The sequence below is a fragment of the Otolemur garnettii genome, unplaced genomic scaffold, assembly GCF_000181295.1.
Source record: "Otolemur garnettii isolate 467f Iridium unplaced genomic scaffold, OtoGar3 scaffold00100, whole genome shotgun sequence".
Lineage (NCBI taxonomy): Eukaryota > Metazoa > Chordata > Mammalia > Primates > Galagidae > Otolemur > Otolemur garnettii.
The window spans coordinates 3225135-3247714 of record NW_003852495.1 but is presented as its reverse complement, the minus strand read 5'-3'; the positions used below and the strand labels follow the sequence as shown (position 1 = coordinate 3247714).

At 39.9% G+C, this 22580-nt stretch overlaps 1 protein-coding gene across 2 annotated transcripts in view; it reads left to right on the top strand.

Moving 5' to 3' along the window:
* HECW2 (HECT, C2 and WW domain containing E3 ubiquitin protein ligase 2) overlaps positions 1–22580 on the top strand; it is a 130170-nt gene that overhangs the window by 37367 nt on the left and 70223 nt on the right. For both annotated transcript variants that reach the window (XM_023516935.1, XM_023516936.1), the window contains 4 exons: positions 4151–4336; positions 16930–17064; positions 20431–20533; positions 21848–21944. In XM_023516935.1, coding sequence (XP_023372703.1) covers positions 4151–4336; positions 16930–17064; positions 20431–20533; positions 21848–21944 — 521 coding nt within the window. The remainder of the gene's footprint in view (positions 1–4150; positions 4337–16929; positions 17065–20430; positions 20534–21847; positions 21945–22580) is intronic.

The following is a 22580-nucleotide window of genomic DNA, read 5'->3' as shown; positions in this document are numbered from 1 at the left end:
GGGAAGGTCAATGAAGATGGGGGGATAATGTGGTGGTGGTTATTGGGTGCAAAAATGTAGTTTGATAATTAGAATGAATAATATTTGATAGCACAACAAAATGGCTATAAAAAACAATGTTAGGGTATACTTTAAAATAATTAAGAGGGTAGAATTGGAAAGTTTTAAACACAAAGAAATGTTAAATCCCTGAAATGATGGATGCTCTAATTATCCCAATTTGATTAATTCACATTGTATGCCTGTATTAAGATATTGCATGTGCCCTGTGCGGATATACAACTATTATGTTCTCATAATAACTAAAAAATTTTTAAAAATTAAAATGATAATTTTAAATTATGCCAAAGGAAAACAAGGTGCTTTGTGAACAGTCGCCAGTTCCCCTTGACTACTTGTGAGTCCCATGCAGCAGTTTCCCAGGTGAAACCACTCTGTGTGTTGTCAGGAGACTGTGTGATGAAATAGTTACCATTTTCTCTTCCCTAAATCTACTTTGTTTCAGTTAAAAAAAATCAGATCCATTTACTGCATCTTTTTCTGGAAAACACACAAACAAACAGAGAAGGACCCTCCCGTAGTTAGAACCACCAAACGCTAGGAGAGAGAGTAAAGTTGCCTCTTTCCCCTTAACCCCCAGCTTTGCCACCATCAGCTTCCATGAAGATTAAAGTCTCTCGTCTTAATCCCCTGTGTTCTGTGTTTCTTGAGTCTGGACTACTTCCATTCTTAGCTCTGCTAGTTCTATCAGTGTGTTTCAGTATTTTTCAATATTTTGTGGCCTTTGTTTTTCCAACTCTACTGTCTGCCTCCAGTGATCCTCTTCCTTCCACTTCCCCTTGTAATTTTCCTTCTTCATCTTCTCGAGTGATCAGGCCCTGCTCATCTCTGCATCCTCCAGGGTTAGCATAGGGCTTACCAAATGTTATGAGACCCTTTTCCAGTTAATGGAAAGTGGATGCTGGTCTAAGTTCTTCAATGACTGAAAGTAGAAAACAATTAAGCAATTATACTGCTATCATTTATCGGTTATAACAGGCATGATAGGTATATTCCCCAGTGTTTTTTTTTTTTTTTTTTACTTACTTGCATGCTGTATTGGTATAGTGATTTCTACCCCTTCAAAGCACTTTTACATTCTTTGTTTCATTGGATTTGAATCTCACACATCTATGAAGAAAGCAGGGGAGTTACTATTTTTCATTTTACAGTTGAGCAAATTGAAGCAGAGATTAAATGGCTCTCCTTAAATGACAGAGCTGTGACTAGAATGCTCATCACAATTCCTTAAAAGCCAGAACATAAATATCCTTCCTGAACTATGTACTAGATGTATGTATATACATATATGCACTATTGTATGCAGAATTTTTCATAAATATTATATATGTTCTTATTCAAAAATGATGTTTTTCTAGAAATGTAGCAGTCTAGAGGAATCGTCCTATTTGCCTGGAGTGTTTTCTGTAGACCTCTAACAGTCAAGTACATGTTACTCAGACTTGAAAGGGCTGTGGGTGTGGTGGTTGTTTGCTAGTTACTAATGAGAGAAATCTTTCTTGTACTGAATTTACTTTGGTAGATGCTTTTTACAGTTGAATGTGGCAATATATTACTTGTCCCTCTGAGTGGAGAGAAGGAAGATGAAAGGACATAATTAATTATCAGACCAGCCTTAAGATTTCTGTGCTTAAAGAGCTATTCAAACGTACCCCCACCCCCCGAGAATTACTTCAAGTAATTCTGAAGCTGAGGCTGGGATGAGTTCCGGAACCTAATTGCCACTGCTTCTTGCCCTAATGAAGTTCTGCTTCTTTAGCCAAGTGGGGGAGCATTTCTGGTGCTCTAGATGAGTAAGTAGGCCACATCTAGATTCTTTAGGAGGTCCACCTATTTAGAGCAGCAGCTAATGTAATGATTTATCCAACAGAATTACTCTCATAATAATGTGTTTCCAAAAAGGCTTACTAGAGAGTAAGAATTGAAAGCTCATTACAGTTGCTGCATAAACCAGTGTGGTCTTGGGCCCCTAACTTGCAGTGGCTTATGTGAAAATGTACCAGCAACACTGGGCCAAATGCAGAAAACAGATGCCTTCTGATTGTATTTAAAACTCCAAAGTAGAGTCAGCCACAGGCCAAACCATTAGTTGGCTAAAGTTAACTTATCTCTGACAGTCTCCAACTTCTTATTAGTCTTCTTGTCTGCTTTTATGGTGCCACTTTCTCTAATCCTCTCTAATTGCCCAGGGTCCTTGCATGGACCTGCCTGCACAAAACTGCTCGCAGCCATCAGAACCTCTGCTCATCAAGACTGTGAGGTTGAAATACGGCTCCAAAGTATTTTATACTCAGTACTAAGGACTAAGATTTGGGGTGGTTTAGGGTGGTCTTCTTTCTTCTTCTCTCCTTGTTCCCCCCCCCTTTTTCCTTTCTGCTTCCTCCCTCCCTCCCTCACTTCCTTTCACTTGTTTTGATAGTGAACAAAAATTTAATGGTGATGGTAACTCTATCTATCAGACTAGTTTGTGTTATACTTCAGTAACAGCAACCAACAAATCTCAGTGGCTTAAGCTGACAAAGGTTTATTTCTTTCATTCCAAGTCAGGTTGTCAGGATTCTGTGGTCCCTGTAGTCACCCAGGGACCCAGCGAGCCAGGCAGGAAGCAGCTTCCTTTTCTTCCCTCTGCTGTGCCAAGGGAAGAAAGCTCTGGAGGGACACATATTAGCAATAAGTGCTTTGCTGGGAACACAGCACATCCTGAGGGTGTCCCATCCTGAGGGTGTCCTGGAAAGATGGGAGCAATGTTGACAGTCCTCATACTCATTCAGTTTTTATCCCTAATAGTTAACATAGTACAAGGCCCAGAAAATACAGTAGTGTTTATTAAAATGAAATAATTTCCAGGGACTGTGGTGTCTTTAGGGTTTGCCTTGAACTATCTTAGAAAAAAATAACAGGGCCCATGAAATAAAGCTCAGAGGCCTCCAGACTCAAGGGTAGTGTCCCTAAGATACTGAAAGGTGTAAGAGGAACCCAAAGCCCGTTGAGTCAATTTGGGAAGAATAGAATTCCAGGCTAGATCTTTCATACCCTGGTCAATTTCAACTGTCTTTCTTCTGATGATTCAAAGAAATAGCTCCCATATAGTTATCCTCTTTCTCCTGCTTGGCACATGGTATTACACAACGAGTCTCTGTTGCTGATTCACATGTGGACAACCATGGCTTATAATCAGTTTTTGAACTTTTCTTGAAGTACTATAGACATAAAGACTCTCAGGTTGTTGAAAGCAGTCACTTTTCTGTGGTGATAAAGTGCCATTTCATTAAACTCGCCTTTCGGCCATATCCATTCAGTACCACGTACACCCAGGAAGAAAGAGAAAGGAAAGAACAGTGCAGCCCTGCCTGCTCCTCCGTTCCCTGAGTGTACACCTCTGAGAAGCAGGAGATGAAAACCTCAGTCTCCACGGTCTCCTCGGAGTGTGGCTGTCACTGAGATATTGAAACATACGGCAAGCGCTTTTCCCTTCAACCTAAGTGTAGGTCAGAGGTGTCACCTGGCATTCACCTACACAGCCGGTGATCTAGTCCGATTCTGGGGAAGCTGGCCATGTTGGGGCCCCTGTCAGGTGGCATATTCATCTCCAACATGGTTTGGTGCTGACCGTGTGTTTTTTGCCCCAAACCAACTTTAGGACTTAATGTCCTTTGTGGAATGAGACTCCATAGACCTTTTCTTCATTAGAAAACTAGACCCCAGCAGTGGAGACTGCCTGGTCTTCCATAGTCTTTGTATTTTATTTTGTTCAAGATACAGTAGAACCTCCGTCTGCAGTTGGCCACCTCCCTCCATTGACCTGATTTCCATAGATCAGACACATACCCCATGTACGTATCAGCACAGACCTAGTTCCTGATGTTGACCACCTCTGTATGTGGACCAGTTTGTTACAGTCTCTTGGGTGGGCAATTGACAGAGGCTCTACTGTATATTGCTCTGTCTCCACATGTGGGTCTAGTGTTCTGTCAAAGCCTGTGTGTGTGTTTTCTATACTTACTGAAAGCCTTGCTGTACCCAGGAGGAGTGTTCATGGTTTGGGGATGTCATAAGCAGGTCAATGTTGGTTCTCTCTTCTTGCCTGCAGAGTGCCTACCGCATGTTTACAAACAACACGTGTTTGAAGCACATGATCACCAAAGTCCGGCGGGACACCCACCACTTTGAACGCTACCAGCATAACCGGGACCTTGTGGGATTCCTCAACATGTTTGCGAACAAACAGTTAGAGCTGCCGAGGGGCTGGGAAATGAAACACGATCATCAGGGCAAGGTAACAAGGGGAAGCTGCCATGGGGGGCTGCTGTGGGGGGCTGCTGTGGGGAGCTGCTTCATGACTGTGGGCTGCCGTGGGGGGCTGCTGTGGGGAGCTGCTGCACGACTGTGGGCTGCTGTGGCTTTGGCACATGGCCCAACCCTTCAAGTGAAGGTGGAGGCTCTTTGTGAGGTCCACCGTTCTGTCCCCTGGTTCAGGTAAAACCTGGACAGGAGCTGTTTAGTACGAACAGTCACTGCTATTCTGAAGGAGTGTGTGGCGTCGCGGGGTGTGAAGTTAGTGAAGCACTTATTTTTCTCTGGATTATCTTCTACCTGTCTTTTCTCACCATTTTCTGCTGATTAGAGAAAAGATTTCCTAGGCAATAACACTTCCTTCTCCCCAATTATACAGTTTGTTTTGTAGATATTTGAATAAAAATGTGCAGTGTTGTTTGGAGAAGGTGGCAAGGAAGTCTCCAAGCAAGCAAGTGCTCGAGGTGTGTCTTTGTGACACCATCCACGTTTGGGCCTAGTCTGATTGGCTAGTCTGATTTTGTTAGCATGTGAAGCAGACTCACTAATTGAATAATTGATAACTGTCATATAGGCCAGAATAACTACATCTGCACTTCCTTCATAGATGGAGGAACCAGAAAGCCTGGTTATAATCAGCAAGTTGTTATATGAGTAAGGGTTCAGAATGAGAAAGTCAGTACTTGTTAGAAGGTGTTCCTCAGCGAAGATTTTATTTTGATTTAACTCATGTAGCACCTCCTGTGTGCTGTGGACTGCGTAAGTTCTTTATGCATAGATGGTCCTTATCACAACTTTATAAAGCAACACTGTTATTATTGCCATTTACAGATAAGGAAACCCCAGGTCCGGAAGGGTTCAGTGACTTGCCCATCACAGAGGCAGACAGTGGGTGGGCCACACTGTAAGCGGGGCATTCTGGTTCTAGGGCCATGCTTTTAGCCATATTATGGTCTCCCAGTATTAAGTCACCAACCTCAGTGTCTCTATCTAGACAAAGTCTTAGACTAAGTGACTTGAAGGGTAAGGAAGATTAAAATGACTTGATATTTAAAGTATTTGACAATCCTTGAGTCATTTTTCAAGAGATATTTATGAGCACTTATGTAAAATAGGCACATCAAACAATGTCATAGGCCTTCAATTATATGGCAAGAGATAAGTAAATAAATACTGCACACAGGAGGCCAAGAGCTGATCGATGCTATGATGTAAAATAAAGCAGGGACTGGGGTCTAGGGAAATCAGGAATGAAGAATATTATTTTATACAGAGTGGTTGGGGAAGGCCACAGATAAGGCTGTGGGGAAGCAGATACCTGAACAAAGCGAGGTATTCGGGGAATAGCATTCCAGACGAATGAAACATGTGAAATACTCCTTAGATGCCATTTTACCCCCTCTAGCAGTAATACTACAATAGCTCATCCTGAACTTAGCTTCCAGCAAGATGATCTAAGATCTTAAGATCTTATCTAAGCAGTTGAAATAGTTATTAGAAAGTACATGTATTTTTAGCGTATGGAAGGAGGTTCCAAACTCTCACTGAAGCTATTAACTTGATTTCTACAAATATATATATATTTTTTGAGACAAAGTCTCACTATGTCACCCTGGGTAGAGTGCCATGGTGTCATAGCTCACAGCAACCTCAAACTCTTGGGCTTAAGTGATTCTCTTGTGTCAGCCTCTCAAGTAGCTGGTACTACAGGTGCTCACCACTATGCCCAGCTATTTTTGTTGTTATTATAGGTGTTATTGTTGTTTAGCAACCCCAGGCGGTGTTTGAACCCGCCAGCCCCAGTGTATGTGGGGCTCATAGCTCTAACTACTGAGCTATGGGTGCCAAGCCATTTTTCTGCAACTATTGTTAATAAACCTCTAATTCCCAGCCAAAAGGATATTAGAAGTGGCAAGCATGAAGTTTAAAAGAGATGAAAGGGAATGAATTTGTGATTATGTCCCTGAACCACAGGTAAAATGGCATTGACTCAGAGTCAGGTGGGCACGTCAGAGAAGCCTTTCCAGGACACTAAGAAGTCAGAAGTGGGACACCAGGGGAGGGTGGCATTTCTTGTGCTGAGTTTGAGTTAGCAGCCTGAGAGCACAATGTCAGTAAATACTCCACTGAATGGAAGGGCAACTGGGCCAAGTAAGAACTGTAGAAAATACTGGTGGTATTATACCGGGGTATAAAAGAGTAATAGCATACCAAGAATTTATCTCTATCCTCAACTCGGGCAAGATTTCACCTGGCATTGTGAGGAGCTATGCTCATTAGAGAACCATGAATCCAGGGAAAACCTAAATTGAGATAATGCTGTGGGTATTTCTGTTCTGTGTAGACATTTATCTTAAGGTAGGGGGCGGTTCCTTCCAATCATACCATACCAGACACACTTTGGGAGAGAGGTTTTTATTAATAACCCCTGATTTGAGAAAGGTTTAAATTACATTTTGGATACTATTTAAGAAGAGTTGTAACAAGTTCTGTATCATAGTTCTCATAGAAGTTGCGATGGTTAAATAGGAGGAAACATTATCTCAACTATGTCCATAGCATCAATAGCTGAAACAGTTTACGTATTCCCCAGGGACTTTTGACTAATCTGGGGTTACAACTTAAAGCTGACACTGTGAAGAACCCTGCGAATAGGCGGTAGGTGACTGACCACAGGGTCTGCTGCTGGCTTTGCGTCACAACGCTTTTCCACATGAAAGACTGGAAGGACTCCTGCCTAGTGGACGAGAGGGATTATCAGACTAACCCCAAAGCTTATTGTTTTAGCCCGACTGCTCTCTGTTGTGCATTAAGATTTAGTAAGATTTTTTAGCTAAGCTGGACACCTTAACTAAAGCAGGTTTCTCTCCTTCTTGTTCCCCCGTGTATGTTCCTTTCCAGGGGACTGACTCCCAAGAAGTTAAAACCTAAGGGAACATTGGGGGAAGCTGGGCTAGATCTAACCTTGGCTGCACTGCATTGGGCAGCATGTTAAGACTCCTAGCTCCTGTCTTATAAATAGACAGCTAATAGGTTTTTCCAACCCTGGAATTTTAGCCCGATTTTTTTAATTTCATATTTTATTTATTTTTTTAGGAGATTGGGTCCCACTATCTTACCCAGGGTAGAGTGCAGTGGCTATTCACAGGCATGACCCCACTACTGATCAACGCAGGAGTTTTGAGCTATCACTTTCACCTGGGCTGGTTCACCTCTATTTAGGCAACCTGGTGATTCCCTGCTCCTAGCATTATATTGACAGTGTACTGTGCAGGCACCCCATCAGCATAGTGCTCAATAACCCAGAACTCCTGGGCTCAAGGGATCTTCCCACCTCAGCCTCCCTGGTAGCTGGGACTACAAGTCTAAACCACTGTGCCCAGGTAGACCACTTTTTAAAATGAGTGCTTTGCTTGCAGAACATTTGAAGAGGGAAATCATTTTACATGTAATATAACATCAAAAACTATTAAATATTATGAAGTTACTTTCCCACAGTGATAACTGATTTCTGGAATTGACATGGAACAGGATGTCTGTATCCCTGTCTACATGAAGGGAAATGATTCTTAAGAGGAGTGTTCTCCAGCTGAGCTCCTTAGGCCTGTGAAATTTGGCTCCATCTTCTCCTCTCAAGTACATCTTCCTTTCGTGTGTTCGCTTATTTAGTTACCAACACGCCTCTGAATATCTACCGTGTGTGCCATTGTGCCAACAGTGCTAAACATTACCATTTGATGTAGCATTACGTGTGTGGCACTGACTGTGCCTGACACTGTTGCAGCCCTTAGGTTACTTCATTTCCTGCTCACAGCAGTCTTTAGATAGGTGCTGTTTTTATCCAAATTTTATAGAAGAGGAAACCGAGGCAGAACATGATTAAGTGAATTGACCAACTTTGCACAATTAGTAAGTGATGGAACTGGGTTTGGGCCCAGGCAGTCCATCGCCAGTGTCACCCTCTTAACCTGACTGTCACTCTTGGTGAGGATGAATGGGTCTTCCAGCAAGTATAACAAGGATCGGAAGGGCTTTGCAGCATGCTGTGGAAGCCTCATGACAATTCCTGAGGTGGATATTATTATTACCCACATTTTATTGAAATTTAGAGGTGGAAGAATAAATCTATAGAGAACAGTAACTAAAGAATTTCATCAATTTGGGATTTCATGGAAATGATACAAATTCGTTAAAGGATGAATCTTTACTCTCATGGGAGGTGCACGATGACTTAGAAAGGATGTACTGTGGGACTGAAGTCCGCGTCCTATTCCTCCTCCTAAGGAACTGCTGGTCTCCCTTAACCTTGGTGGTCCAATGAATGGCCTTTCACAGCAGGATTTAATTTGTTATTCTTAGCCTTTGTTGTCCGTGTTGTTCTGGACAACATGGGCATGAGTAGTCTGATATGGGGTGTTTGCTTCTGCCTTACATCTGTCTAACAACCCAGAATGTTCTGTGTTTCTCCACTGTGAGTGCTCAGTTACTGCAGTACCCCTGGTAGAGTTGTTCTCTTACTGAGTCAGTGGACTTTTAACCTGGTGGTTGCATTCTTCATCAGCCATGGTCATGAAACTAGGGTTTTCAAAACATGCTTGAAAGCCAAGTAACTTAGAACTGGAACTGAAATCAGATCTGCACATTTGCACACAATCCTGGACTTTCTGTGTAAGGCCACTAAGCACCCCTCCCCGCAGACATTGCTGTTTCACTGTGAATGTCTTTTCTTTGGTTTGTAAAAGAATGTGTGGCTTAGCACTGGCACATGTTATTCAAGGGTCTGGTGTAGAATGCTGTATTTCTGGCATGGGATAGCTGGAAAGTTTTCATAATAAATGTAGTAGGTGAGCTGAGCCTTAAAGAGTGGATAGGGGTTTGATTAAAAAAAAGAGAGAGAGAGAGAGAGATTGGGGAAGAGAGAAAATAGGAATAGGAAGGGAAAACATTCAGAGTAAAAGTATACCAAGACAGGAAAGCAGCAGGTGAATGTGCCTCGTTCCTGGAAAGAATAGTGGGTGAATTTCAAGAGACCCATTTCACTGGAATGAAATTGGTGGAAGCTACATTGCAGGGCGTTCAGCATAGCAGAATTCTACTTTAAAAGGATGCAGATAATGAGAAACATACTATGAAGTTTATTTCTCAAATTTATAAAATTGGCTTATTTTTAGAAAAAAGTGTTATTTTTTAACATCCCTTTCAGATGTTAAATAAGGATTTCCCCTCCTCTGCTTCTTTGCTTTGTAGCAGGGGTATCCAACCTTTTTTTTTTTTTTTTTGCCTCTATCACACACTAAAAGAGTAAAAGTTGTCTTGGGCCACACATTAAACACACAAAACTAACAGAAAAAAGCTGATTACCAAAAAAAGAAAAAAAAAGTTTTGTGCATATTTTTCTTGATATCAGACACCACTGATAAGCAAAAAAAGGCCTCACAAAATTATCGTGTGGCCTGTAGGCCACAGGTTGGACACCCCTGCTTTATAGTCTTAAACACTGTTAACATAGGGTGTTTTTCTTGGATTATTCTGCTTGGGGTTAAATTGGAATACCAAAAAACTTTAAATGTTGTAAGTGATACTTCATAAATTTCATAGGTTTTTGAAAAATAAAAATGTAAAATAGTAATCATCTTCTTATTTAAAGTGAAATATCTTTCCCATAGTGCCTTGTATTTTTTCTCTACAAAAATCATACACTGCAATATCTCCCAGCTAAATCAACATCCATTTCTCCATCCAAGGGTTGTAACCCTGAGGATTTGTGACTTTGAGCATCAGATTGTTGCCAAAGTTGAAGTATCAGAATGGTTCAAATACCCAACTTTATAACCACAGCAAATAGCAGTTATGGTTGTGGAGACAGAATTTAGAACAGAACAAATATTTGTATGGTGTAAGTTCCCACAGGCCGAGCCTGCATGAGGATTCTCATTTTACCAGACCCTAATGGCCCATGTGGCTGCCAAAGTTGTCCCAGTAGTGACCCAGACCCTTGTTTCAATCCTTCATGAAATTGGTAACCATTTTTTCCTGGGTCAAGTTCTATTTCGCTCAGTAAGTAAAATGCAACTCAATATTTGGAGATCTCAAGTGAATTCCAAAAGTCTCTTAGCAGGATAAATAAATTTCAAAAATACATTGTCTATTGACCATTACATCTGATACTTTTATGAACATCTTAATTGCTTTGAAACAAATAATACCTCTTTGTGGTAGTTACCTGGTTTAATTACCGTATGCAGTAATCCAGATGGAGAGGGAATTAAGCTCTATAGATAGCGCACTCTTTTAGGTTCTCTTGCCTATTTTTAAAGAGTAAAAAGATGCTAGATAAAAAATAACCCACAAATAAATACACCTAGAAGGCAAATGGCAAAAGTAAAGTATCTTTCTGAAACTGTGTACCTTTCCAATGAGAGAATAGAGCAGAGATTAGTTTTATGGATGTATTACTGAGTAAAATGCTAGACTCATGCAGTCTTGAAAGAATTGCCCAAGTATGGAGATGGCCTTTGCCTTTTCTTTATAAACATTTGTCCTCATGACCTGCATTGGATCTTTCTTTAAAAAATATATACTATTTTAAAATGTTATGTTAATCTCCTTCCACTCCACCTAAAATGTGTTGATTTGGATAAATCTATTCTCAGTCTTCCATTGCAGTGTGCTGATAAATGTTCAACAGCCAGCTCTTTAAGTGAGGTGGGGAGAGGGGTGATTTATAGTGTTCGCCACTTCCCTTAGTGTAAATTCTCCCATCATGGCCAGTGACATGCATGCCATCAGCATCACATGAGCCAACTCGCAGAATTCCTGAGAATTTCAGTCACCTATTATGAGCTGGTACAAACCATCTCTAGCAGAGCACTGGCTCCCCTCTTACAGATTTCACATCTAAATGCTGCCCCTCTCAACACATAAAATCACTCCCTCAGCTAACATTTTGCATCAAAAGTGTGTACTTACATTGTACTTACTTGCATCTACTAGCCAGCTGTTTCCGTAACTCTACCCTAAGTAACGTGCATCCCTTTTTTCTTTTCTAGCAACCATAGGGCTACAATTACAGCTGTTTAACAAAATAATCTTCTTTAACCTTTTTGTGACTGATATAGATGTCGTAAAAGATTTGGGACTATTTGTTCCTTCAGAAGAACCACGTTAGCATGACTGTTTTTGACTTAGAATAAACTGTATCATTCTTCCCTTTTTATCTCTGCTATTTGTGACGAAGAGTCTAAGATACAGAGTGGGTAAAATAATAGCATGTTTATCCCTTTATAATTGGGGGAATACTAAGGGAAGGTGCCAGGAGCTGAGAAGAGATTTGTATTTTGAAAAGAAAAAAGTAGATGGGTAAATACAGTCTTTATAAAAATTAAGTTACAATTAACCTTTTTGGGGAGCATTTCTAAGGCTCTGTAGGACTGAGGAACCAGAATTTAGCACAGTTACAGCATGCAGTGATTTGACTTACTGATTGTTGTTCTTTCAGTGTTTCTATAGCTCTTTAGAGAAACAGAGACAGAAGATCTGATGCTCTGTCTTTCTGTAGCATGGTTACCAGTACTTTTTGTTTTATTTTGTTTACATGGTCTTTTAATACATGTTCCCGGTTTAACAAAATATTAACTGGAAACAATTTCAAAATTCTTTAACTTAGATTTGTTGAGCTTGAGATATTTCTTCACAAACACTGATGGCTTTTTCTTTTCTTAAAATAATAGGAGTTAAAAAGAAAGAAAGAATTGTGTAAAGAAAGAAATGTATTTTGTTTGGCTTCACTGAAATACCACTTGGCTCCAACCAGCCTGTATTTCCTGACTCTGATGATGCCCTGAAGCAGTGAAAGGGTAGAAGTTTTTAAAATGAGATTTGAGTTTGTGTATTTGCATTCCTTTCAGTTTTTGAGTTGTTAGTCTTAGTTGGCCCAGTGCTGGAAAGCTGGAGTGAATGTCCTTAATGAAACTTAACAGTAGGGAATCAATATCGTTTAAAATTTGCTTTGCTAGTGGCTAAAATGAAATGAGTCTATTTTTCGTGCAATCTTTTTTCATGTAGTCTGCATTCTCACCGTGCTCTATCTAGACAGTGTTTATTAACACATGTTATATGCTTTCATCAGTAGTTACAGGTCATTAAAAAATTGTGTCATAAAACTGACCCAATTAGAAAAAAAGTGCTAGGTCAACTTCCTTACTGGCTTGAACTAGTTAGCATTTCCTGTGGGAAAGTGATCCACTTTCCTGACATAATTGATATGTGTGTCACAAGTAGAAACGACAAGCCTAGAATCTGTACTATCCTCTCCTCTTTCTTTTAGAATTTTCTTTTCACAGCTGGTCTGTGACCTGAGATGTCCCTTTTACATGGATAAAGCAAAGCACCAAGGAAACCTGTCCAGGGTGGCACAGTGGCCTGGAGCACAGCCCACATACAGCTCAAGGGATTGCTTCTTAGAAATCCTGTCTTCTGGTAGTGCTCTAGCTGTGTGGCTTTGATGGAGGTCTTAATCGAGAACTTTGCCCCCAAGTATTTGGCAGTCTTAAAAAGCTTGTGTAAACAATATACATTCTCTGTGACTCTGAAATGGAGCTCCTGTGGGATAGATACACCTATTCCCCACCTGTGGCTGTGCAGAGAATGTAGAGTATGCCGCTGGGATCAGTGTCAAAACAATGGTGAGGCTAAGTGCTGTGAGTGCCTGTTATTGTCAGCCTATTTTGATCATGCTTCAATGCTTTTCTAAAATCAGGTATGATTTGAAGTGTGATATGAGTGGGAAGAACATAAAAAGGGTAAGATGGTAGGCAGAAAGCAGAATGGAAAAAGAGAAAAGATATATGAAAAGAAGAGAGGTGGAGAAAGAGGAATTACTTATTGGGCTTTGGATTCAGACTGATTTATGGGTCCAAATCCCAGCTTTATAAGTTCCCAACTATACGTTTCACTCATCAGGAGTTGTCACTCCAAGTGTTAAAGGAGAATGACAATGAGGTATTGTTATTATTAAATAATGAACATATCTATGTGTAATGCTGGTTTCTGGCTTCAATTTTAGAGAGACTGTGTTTCTTCTATGATTTGAAGACTTGTGTTACCAGTTAGGATTTGGTTTGGCTGGATTGTGATGGAAAACAAAGTTAACACACAAGATGGTACTTTCTCACATAAAGAAGTAAAACAACAACCAAAAAAAGTCCAGAGGTAGATGATCTAAGGTTTATCAGGTAGTTCATCAAGTTGTGAGAGTCCCTGGCTCCTTCTAACTTTCTGCTCCGCCATCTTTCATCTCCACGGCTTCATGGCTGCTGGAGCTCCAGCTAGTACATCTTTGTTTCAGAAATCAGGACAGAAGGAAAGATCATCTGTCCCTTGCAGGGAAATTTCCTAGAAGTGCCATATTTTGCATCTCATTGGGCAGAACTGAGTCTTGGCTGCACATATCTACCATAAGCCTGGGAAGCATCATTTTCACTGGGTCTCCATTCTTTGGAACCTTAGGCCTGTGTATAGACTGTAGCAAGAAACATTATGATCCTTAAGGAAAACGTTTTGGGAGGCTAACTATTACTCGTGACAATAATAGTAATTCACATTTGTGGTGTCATGGGCACTGTGTTCAAAAATTTATATGAACCATCTCATTTAGCCTTCCTTTAATGTAGATGTTATTATCCTCATTTAACAGAACAGAAACTGAGACTTAAAAGTTTTAAGTAAAAAATAATAATAATAAAGAAAGAAAAAGTTTTAAGTAGTTTGCCTCAGGTTATATCACTGGTAAGTGGCAGAGCCAGAGGTCAGAACCAGGCTTGTCTTTTTCTAGATCCCAAGCATTTAATCATTACTTTGCCTCCTGCTTCTCAAGTTTTAACATGGTACTTTATTCCTATCTACAGTGGGATTTGTTTGAAACCTTCTTTCCTATTTGTGGTTTTATGGTCTTTAGCTTCCCTCCCTTTACCTAACACTAATACACACAGACAGACACACAGAGACACACACACACACACTTCTCATTTACTTTTAAATGAGGGTTAAATGGTTAGGGTCAGGGTTAGGCACAGCTCTAAAAACTATTGGGGATAACAGAGTGAATAAGAAAGAGTCCCTACTCTCAAAGGATTTGTAGTATAGTTATTTAAAGAATGGATTTTAGGTAAGCCTCTCGATAGCACATTAATTAGGCTGTGATATTTCTTGCAAACCGCAGCTGACCTAGATGTGGACACCCATTTGTCCTTATAATTACAAGTGCATCATTGTACCTCTAATGGCTGCCACCCATCCCTTGAAAACATTCTTAAGAAATTAGGTACAATAAAATAGTCAATTCAGACTGGGCACGGTGGCTCATGCCTGTAATTCTAGCACTCTGGGAGGCCAAGGCAGGTAGACTGAGCTTACAGGTTTGAGACCAGCCTGAGCTAGAACAAGACCCCGTCTCTTAAAAAAAAAAAAAAAAGGCATATGGCAGGAGCCTGTAGTTCTAGCTATTGGGGAGGCTGAGGCAAGAGAATTGTTTGAGCCCTTGAGCCCAAGAGTTAGCAGTGAGCTGTGTATGCTACCAGGGGGCAACAAAGTGAAACTCTGTCACCGGGGGAAAAAAAGGCAATTGTATTTTAGTACTCTTCGTCTTTCCCTTAAACAACATGGTTTATGTTATTATATTAGTAATAAAATTTTGTTAATCTTAATTGACATAAAGAGGATATATAGTTGATTATGGTATTAACCATATCCATTTGTAAAAATAATTCCTATTTTATGACATTTGAATAGTAGCAGAAATAATGGGCAAGTATATTAGAAGTCCCAGTCAAATGGGACCAGTGTGACTTTTGGTGCCAGAGCCAGTTAATATAAGTATGTGGATTTTATCACAGATGTACTTTTTATGAGATTGGGAAGAAAGATGTTTCATTTGACAGACTGTGAAAGAGGGAACATTATACAGGATATGAGGCTGAGGGCAAAAATCTTACACAAAATCTCCATTTCCTCTAGTTTTTGCACCTGAAAATTGAGTATTAAGAGAAGGGACTGGGAAAGATTCTTGTTCTGTCCATTTTTCTTTCTTTGTTTTGTGATTCATTCATTGCTTAATCTTAAAGTCTTCTCTTTATAATAAAGATGTAAAATTTTTTATCTGGGACCTACTTATAAAATATTTTGCTCCATTTCCTGATTATCTATAAACTGATTATGTACAAAATGCAGAAACATTTTGTTTTAATGTGTTTTTTTAAGAGGTATCAGTATACTATCTTCTTCTAGGATATGTCTAGAGGTATTAATCCCTTGTCTTTAATATAATTTGTTAACTGAGCTCCATCAGTTTGGAAAGGCCGTTCTTTTTTGCTTAGGTTATATGGCATACGTCATGTGCCTGGACACTTGATTTATAGATACTGATTCTCCTGGCTCTCCTTAGTAGTCTCTTTTATCTTGAATAACATAATTAACTTCATCTGATCATGGAAAACCTACAATTACTAGTTGTACTTGAGATAATGGATTTCATTATTAACCTTGAGTGAATTTTATTTTGAAGACTTACAACAGCATTTGGCCCTGATGATAAGTAGCACTTGTGTAGTTTAGAATTAAACAAAAGAAAAATGCTTTTCTACACTATCTTCGATCCTCATTACAGCATTGAGCTAAATGGTTTATGCTCATGATCTCATGTCACCAGGGATTCTGCAGTAAACATGAGACATGGTTTCCACCCTTGTAATACATTACAGGGGAGAAATGTTTATATGAATGAGGGTGATGTGTTTCTATAAGAAATCTAGAGCTCAAAGAACTTAAATGACCTTCCCAAAGTTATAGTCAGCCTGTGATGAGTTCGTATAGGTGTGTCATGGGTAGAACTAAACTAGCAGGATAAGTAGGAAGCTTTGAAAAGAGTGGTGAAAAGGTGACCAAAGAGTTGAGAAGTTTTTTCTGTAGACAATGGATAGATAGCTTTTAGAGGCTTTGGATTGAAGTGTTTAGAAACAAGATTCTTATAGTAAGGGGCCAGTTACATGAATAAAGATAGTAGAGATATGAAGCAACTGAAAAATGACTGGTCTTTATGGGTGCAAGATTAAGCCCTGAGAAAGTACGGTGGTATTCAGGCTGGGAGGGGACAAATAGAGGACCCCACCATGAGAAAAATGGAACTGGAGACTGCATAGAAAGAAAAGAGAAAGAAAAGTCGGTAGTATTGGAAATTTCAGGTGACCTTTGTAATAACCATATGTGATAGTGAGAGCTTAAAGGGCATCAGTTAAGAGAAGCCCAAATGTCCATTTTTATGGCTTCCTTCTCAGATTATATCTTTGATGACAAACTCTTAAGAGTATTTCCTAAAACCAGGTATTTGTAATGTTCCTCCTCGCTCTCCTCATTCTGGGTCTAACCTGTTTTAATCTAGCCAAAGGGGCTAAGGAAAAATCCCCCAAAAGATTGAAAATTGGGGGAATTTTTAAGTCTCTTCCTGACTGCGTGACATTACAGGTCCCCTAGGGACATGTAGCTGGCATGTACTGACAATTGATTCAGTGGGTTGTGTCCTAGGCATTCTTTGTCGACCACAACTCCCGCACCACCACCTTCATCGACCCCCGGCTCCCTCTTCAGAGCAGCAGACCCACCAGTGCGCTGGTTCATCGGCAACACCTGACCAGGCAGCGCAGCCACAGCGCGGGTGAGGTGAGTCTTTGGGTTAGGGACTGACCTGCTGGTCAGTAGCAGCTCCTGCGGTGTGGTGGTTTGTGGAGTCGGGTTGGCTTTTCTTTCTCTCTCTCTCTCTCTCTCTCTCTCCCCCTCTCTCTCTCCCCCTCCTCCCCCTCTCTGTCTCTTTCTTTTTTAGTTTATTTAGAGACTATCATTTGAAGGCTAAAAAGCATTGGGATGATGGCAGGGCTTCTCTGGAAATACGAATAGCCTAACTTGCAAACTTAAAAGGTAGGACATATGAATAAACTCAGAGGAAGATGAGCAGGGATTGATAATATGCTATGATTAACCCTTTTGCACACCCAGTGACAGCCTCAGAAGAAGAAATGAATGTAACTTTCAGTAGTTGAAAACGTGGTTAAATATAGGGAAGAATGTCTTAATTGAGTTTTCCTGGATCACATTAAATTTTTTTCCAAGGCTATGGGGTTGTGGAATCCTTCCTAGTATTCTTTAAAATTAAGCTGTAACTGAGAGAGTTGATTTATGCACTCTAAGTGCCTGGAGAAGATGGGCTGAACTGAGAATTACTGAGAACTGCTGTGCTGTTCTTTGTCAGTTTGCAGTGATCCGTGGTAACCACAGGGGGGCCCTCTAAGATCCTAACCCCCAAAACAACTTTCTTCTTGTTTCACTTTTTCCTTCAGCAGCTTAAATAAAAGGAATGTTTTAGGTCAAGTTTTCTTCTCCTTAACATGAGTTTATGGTTTGAATGTTTATCATTGTTTAACGTACACTGTTTCCAAAGATTCCCTTAGACAAATAGAATTACGATTATTTCCTGCATGCCTTTTCTTTGACCATGTGCATATCATGTTTTCAATAAAATATTATAGGTCAAATATTTTTGCAGCTTCTCTTATAAGAAAAAATTATGAATGCAATAAATAACTGAATTTGATTCATCAAAATTCCACTCTTGGAATTTCCCCTCATGAGTTCCATGCTTGCTCTAAAGGCATCGTGTGTTTGCTGGTCGTGAGTGCAGATAGAGAAGAATTTACATGAGAAGCTCATATAAAAATGATAAAGAAATCTATTGCAGGATGAGGTATGCACACAAATATTTATGTTTTATGAGTATCTAATAAAACCTTAGCTTGCTGATGGTGAACTGGATGACGCTAACAGTGTCCATCTTAAAAGCAGAACAGACCTCTCACCTTTGGACCTTGTGCGTGTGACATGTAGCATAATTAGGACTCTGTCTGACTTTATCTCATGGATAGGCCACTTTAGCCACTTGCCTTGTCATGACTCGACAATATGAAGCTGATTATTTGGTCTAGTCAGGACTGTATTTCTAGGAGAACACGCATGAGACTGATAGCTATACTTGCATTTGCTTTCGACCTTAGAACTTCAATTACTTTCATGTTCTAGTAGTAGCCTATTGTGGGAGAGGGACCTGAAGGGGGTACCTTAAGACTTTTCCTCCTTTCAATGGAAATTGGGCAGTGGCAGAGAGAGAACTCCACCTAGACGTGGCTTTGAGCCACAGCATTGTTAAGCCTTTCAGGGGAATGTCCTTTCTGACACAGCGGTTGGGAGCATTCACGTCCTGGAGCCCTACCCATCAGGCAGATTGCCACTGTCTCATGGTCTGGTTTCAAGGAGTGAGGTCTCTTGGAGAAGACTTTTGACTTTCCTAAGAAATGATGATACATGACAACATACTGACAGGAGGGAAAGCATATATTGGCACGTGGAAATGAGTAAGTCTTTGACAAACAATGTGTAGTTAGTTAATGATTGAGTTTCCCCCAAAAGTGTCTGAATTCATTCCTCCAGTCCAATAACTCAAGAGAAGCAGGGTAAGACTTACATAATATTTCCAGCTACCATCTTATATTCATTCAGCAAATATTCCAATCAGAAGAGGTATTGGTATCTCTTCCACCTGAGAAATTAACATCTACTTAACGTCGACTAATATGAGGTAGAAACATAATTGTTAATATTGTGAGGGATGCAAATACGTAACCACATTTCCTGTGTTCTTAACAAGAAGAGGAAATGTGAAGATGTGACAAATGAACAAGAACAAAGTGAAAAATGCTTTATAAGCTTTTCTTTCTTATAGTTGGGAAAGAAAAAGATACTTTCATGACTTTTTTAGATAATATACTTTAATAACTTTTTTTTTCATTTTTTTCTTTTCAGTTTCATTGAGGTATAATTGACAAATAATATGAACTGTTCACAATGGCAACTGCTTTAAAAATATACGCCGAGTGCTATGGGAGCTTGGAGGAGGTGGCATGTAACTCCAGCTTGAAGGGAAGGGAAGCCTTCGTCAGGGAGGGGCTGTTTGAATGACACTTTGAAGAATGAGTGAGAGCATTCTTGAAGGACACGCAAGCAGTGGCGGGTGGGGAGATACTTGTAGCATTAGAGCCTTTGAAAGAATCCTCAGCATACACCTCACTGATGCAATATGAAATGGCTGTGAGTGGGAGGAGAAGCTCTATTTTTAAAGTACCAGCGCCTAAATCCGGGACAGCATGCTATTTTTCCTTTTGTCTTCTTACTCTCTTACACTTCTCTTCTACCGCTCTGCCATTACTATCTTAGAAAGATTTCTGTAATATGGAAGAAATGGTAAAACAGAAGCTAAAGCAATGTTACAGAGTTCTCCGATAAGAATATTGATGGGCATTTTTGGTTATCTGTCTGTGTTTGTGAGTTTCTAAAACTATACTAGGGACAATAAATAATTCAGTTTAGGACAACCCTCTTTAGCTCCTTCACACCTGCTGCTATTAGCTCCGTGGTGTGGGAGGCCCAAACCAGAAAGAGCTGTTGTGCTGGGTGCCTTAATAGGCATGTAAAATTGCTCCCAAGGAGGCAAGACATTAAATCAGAACCCCACACAAAGATTGCGGCTCTTCAACCCTTCCTCTGCTGAGCCAGGGAATTCCCTGGCCTGCGTTGGCGAGCAGAAGGAATATCCTGGCCCTGCTCCAATACATTTTGGGCCACTCAGTTCTTCTCTTTGTGTTCTGTCAGTACAGAAGTGATTCCCAATCAACAGGTCTGCTCTTTAGTACTACAGCCTGATAATGATAAACACAGTGAACTAATTTCGTGCCACTTGGTCAATTGTCACTGCCCCAGCACCCCCTCAGGGATGTAGACTCCGCTGCCCTTCCCGCCCATTTAGCCACTGAAGCAAGGCCTTTGGGAACTGAGACTCCTGCTTCAGCTCCCTGCTGGTGTCTATTCCGCTCAGGTGCTACTTCACCATACTCATTAAGTATTTTGAACAACTTGGTTCAAAACACTGATAGAGAGTGCTCTGGTTCTTGGTGCAGAAGACAAATGATGCTTACTTTGCAGGTCGGAGAAGATTCTCGACATGCAGGACCACCGGTTCTTCCCAGGCCATCCAGTACGTTCAATACAGTCAGTAGGCCACAGTACCAGGACATGGTGCCAGTGGGTATGTCACCCCTTCCCAGAAAGTGTTACCTATGCCTTCACACTGTGGTTTCTACCATGTCTGCTGAGTGAGACTTCCCTGTTGTCTGCCTGATACTTGTTGTCCTGTTGTGAAAAGTCGCTGCATTATCCTTATGAAATTTACAACAAAATCTCAGAGACTTGAGTCTCCAAGGATTTCTGTCTTATAAAATCCTAGAGGATGAGATTTTTATAATACTCCTCCACCTTTCCTGAGTAAAGTTATCATATGAGATAATTGAAGTTAAGGAAAAATAATTTCGTAAGGTAATATATTATGCAATCATTATCAGTTAAGCATTTGGATGTACATATAGTTAGTGTATATTTAAGATTGAGACAGAATTTAAATGGTTTGTGAATCTGTAGTAGGCTCACAAAATAAATAAGCAATAACAGCACATTCTTAAGGATTTTTGTAACAAAGAGAAGTTGGCTAGAGCCTCCCAAATCGTAAAATAAAAATAAATGAATGTAGACATGTAGGCCTAAAAAAATGACTTGGGTTGTTATTAAAATGATGTCATTGAAGTAGATTAATGGACAGGTGGAGGGGCCAAACCAGTGGGAGACCATACAAAGCTCCCTCTTCAATTACAGTAGCTCTCCATTTGTCTGTTTTTGCTTCAAAAATTTTTCTTAAAAAAGAAAAAATTTAAATGAAATGCAATGCAATATAAATTAAAGAAGTTTGATTACTGGATAAGAAGAAATCTGAGGTCTAACAGTTTGCTTGACATTTTATACATAGTTAACTATGTTGCTTGTGTTATAGCTGTTGGCATAGTTGGTTTGGTGAAGAGCAACTTGTGGCTTGATGGTGTTTATTTTCATACAGAATTCAAAAATAGTTTGTTCTCTGCATTTTGGTCATAGCTGTTGCTGACAACCATTGCATTTTGTGAACTCTGGTTCTGTTTTTTTATCTTGTTGGCTGACTGATCTTTAATTAGAAGATGGTTTTCCATTTGTGACATTATAATTTCTGTGAGGTTGATTTTGGTCAGCTTGAGACCGTCAAGATCTAGATCCTTGTTGGTGATCATCTTATTTTGCCATTTGATTATAAATATGGCTCATCAATTTAATAAGAATGCTTAAGCAAGCCACACGTAACAGGTCTAAGTCTAATCATCGCATAGCAGGTTAGACACAAATTGGAATGTAATCATCTGTCATGGTAGTAACAGTCTAGCTCTAAAAGAGGACTTTGAGTATAAAGAATATTAACCAAAAAAACATATGCACAAAACTAATGATAGCTTTTCCAAAAATTATCTTCTGGTTTTTTCAGCTTACAATGACAAGATTGTTGCATTTCTGCGTCAACCCAATATCTTCGAAATTCTACAGGAACGTCAACCTGATCTTACCAGGAATCACTCACTCAGGTAAACATATATTGGTATTTGGTTCAAGCTTTGGAAGTCCAACCAGTAAATCTTAATAACACTGATAACTGTTCTGAAAATTCACTCATTCTTTCTGGCAGTTTTTATAAAGGCATCTTGTACGCAGATACTTTATATCATCAGCACTAGGTCATTGTAGTCCTGGCTTCTCTTGATTAAGTATAAGATTGAATAAGATCAACAAAACAACCTAAAACCCTCTTTAAATAAGAAATATGAAAAAGAAACAAGAATTTAAGCCAAAGAGCATTATAGATATGCAGATTATAATGAAAATAATAAGACATTAACTTTTTGAGTGTAGCTTGAGTAAGCAAAAGTAAGAGTGTATTGGATTGAGATTTGTACAGTCCTAGACTTGGTATTCACATATTTCCATAATAAAAATAGGGTGAAACCTGAGTAAAGAATCTGATCCTCTCTACAGTCTAGCATTCCCCTGCATGAACCTATCTTCTAAACAACTCTTCAGTGCATCACACTTCAAGCCCAGTTTTGCTTTCCTGAATACATGCTGTTGCTCTTCCCTGGCAAGCTTTTCTTTTTTCAGTTTGACAAGAAGGATTTTTCCTTTAAAACCCAGTGCAAACTCCCCCACCTTGAAATCTTTCAACT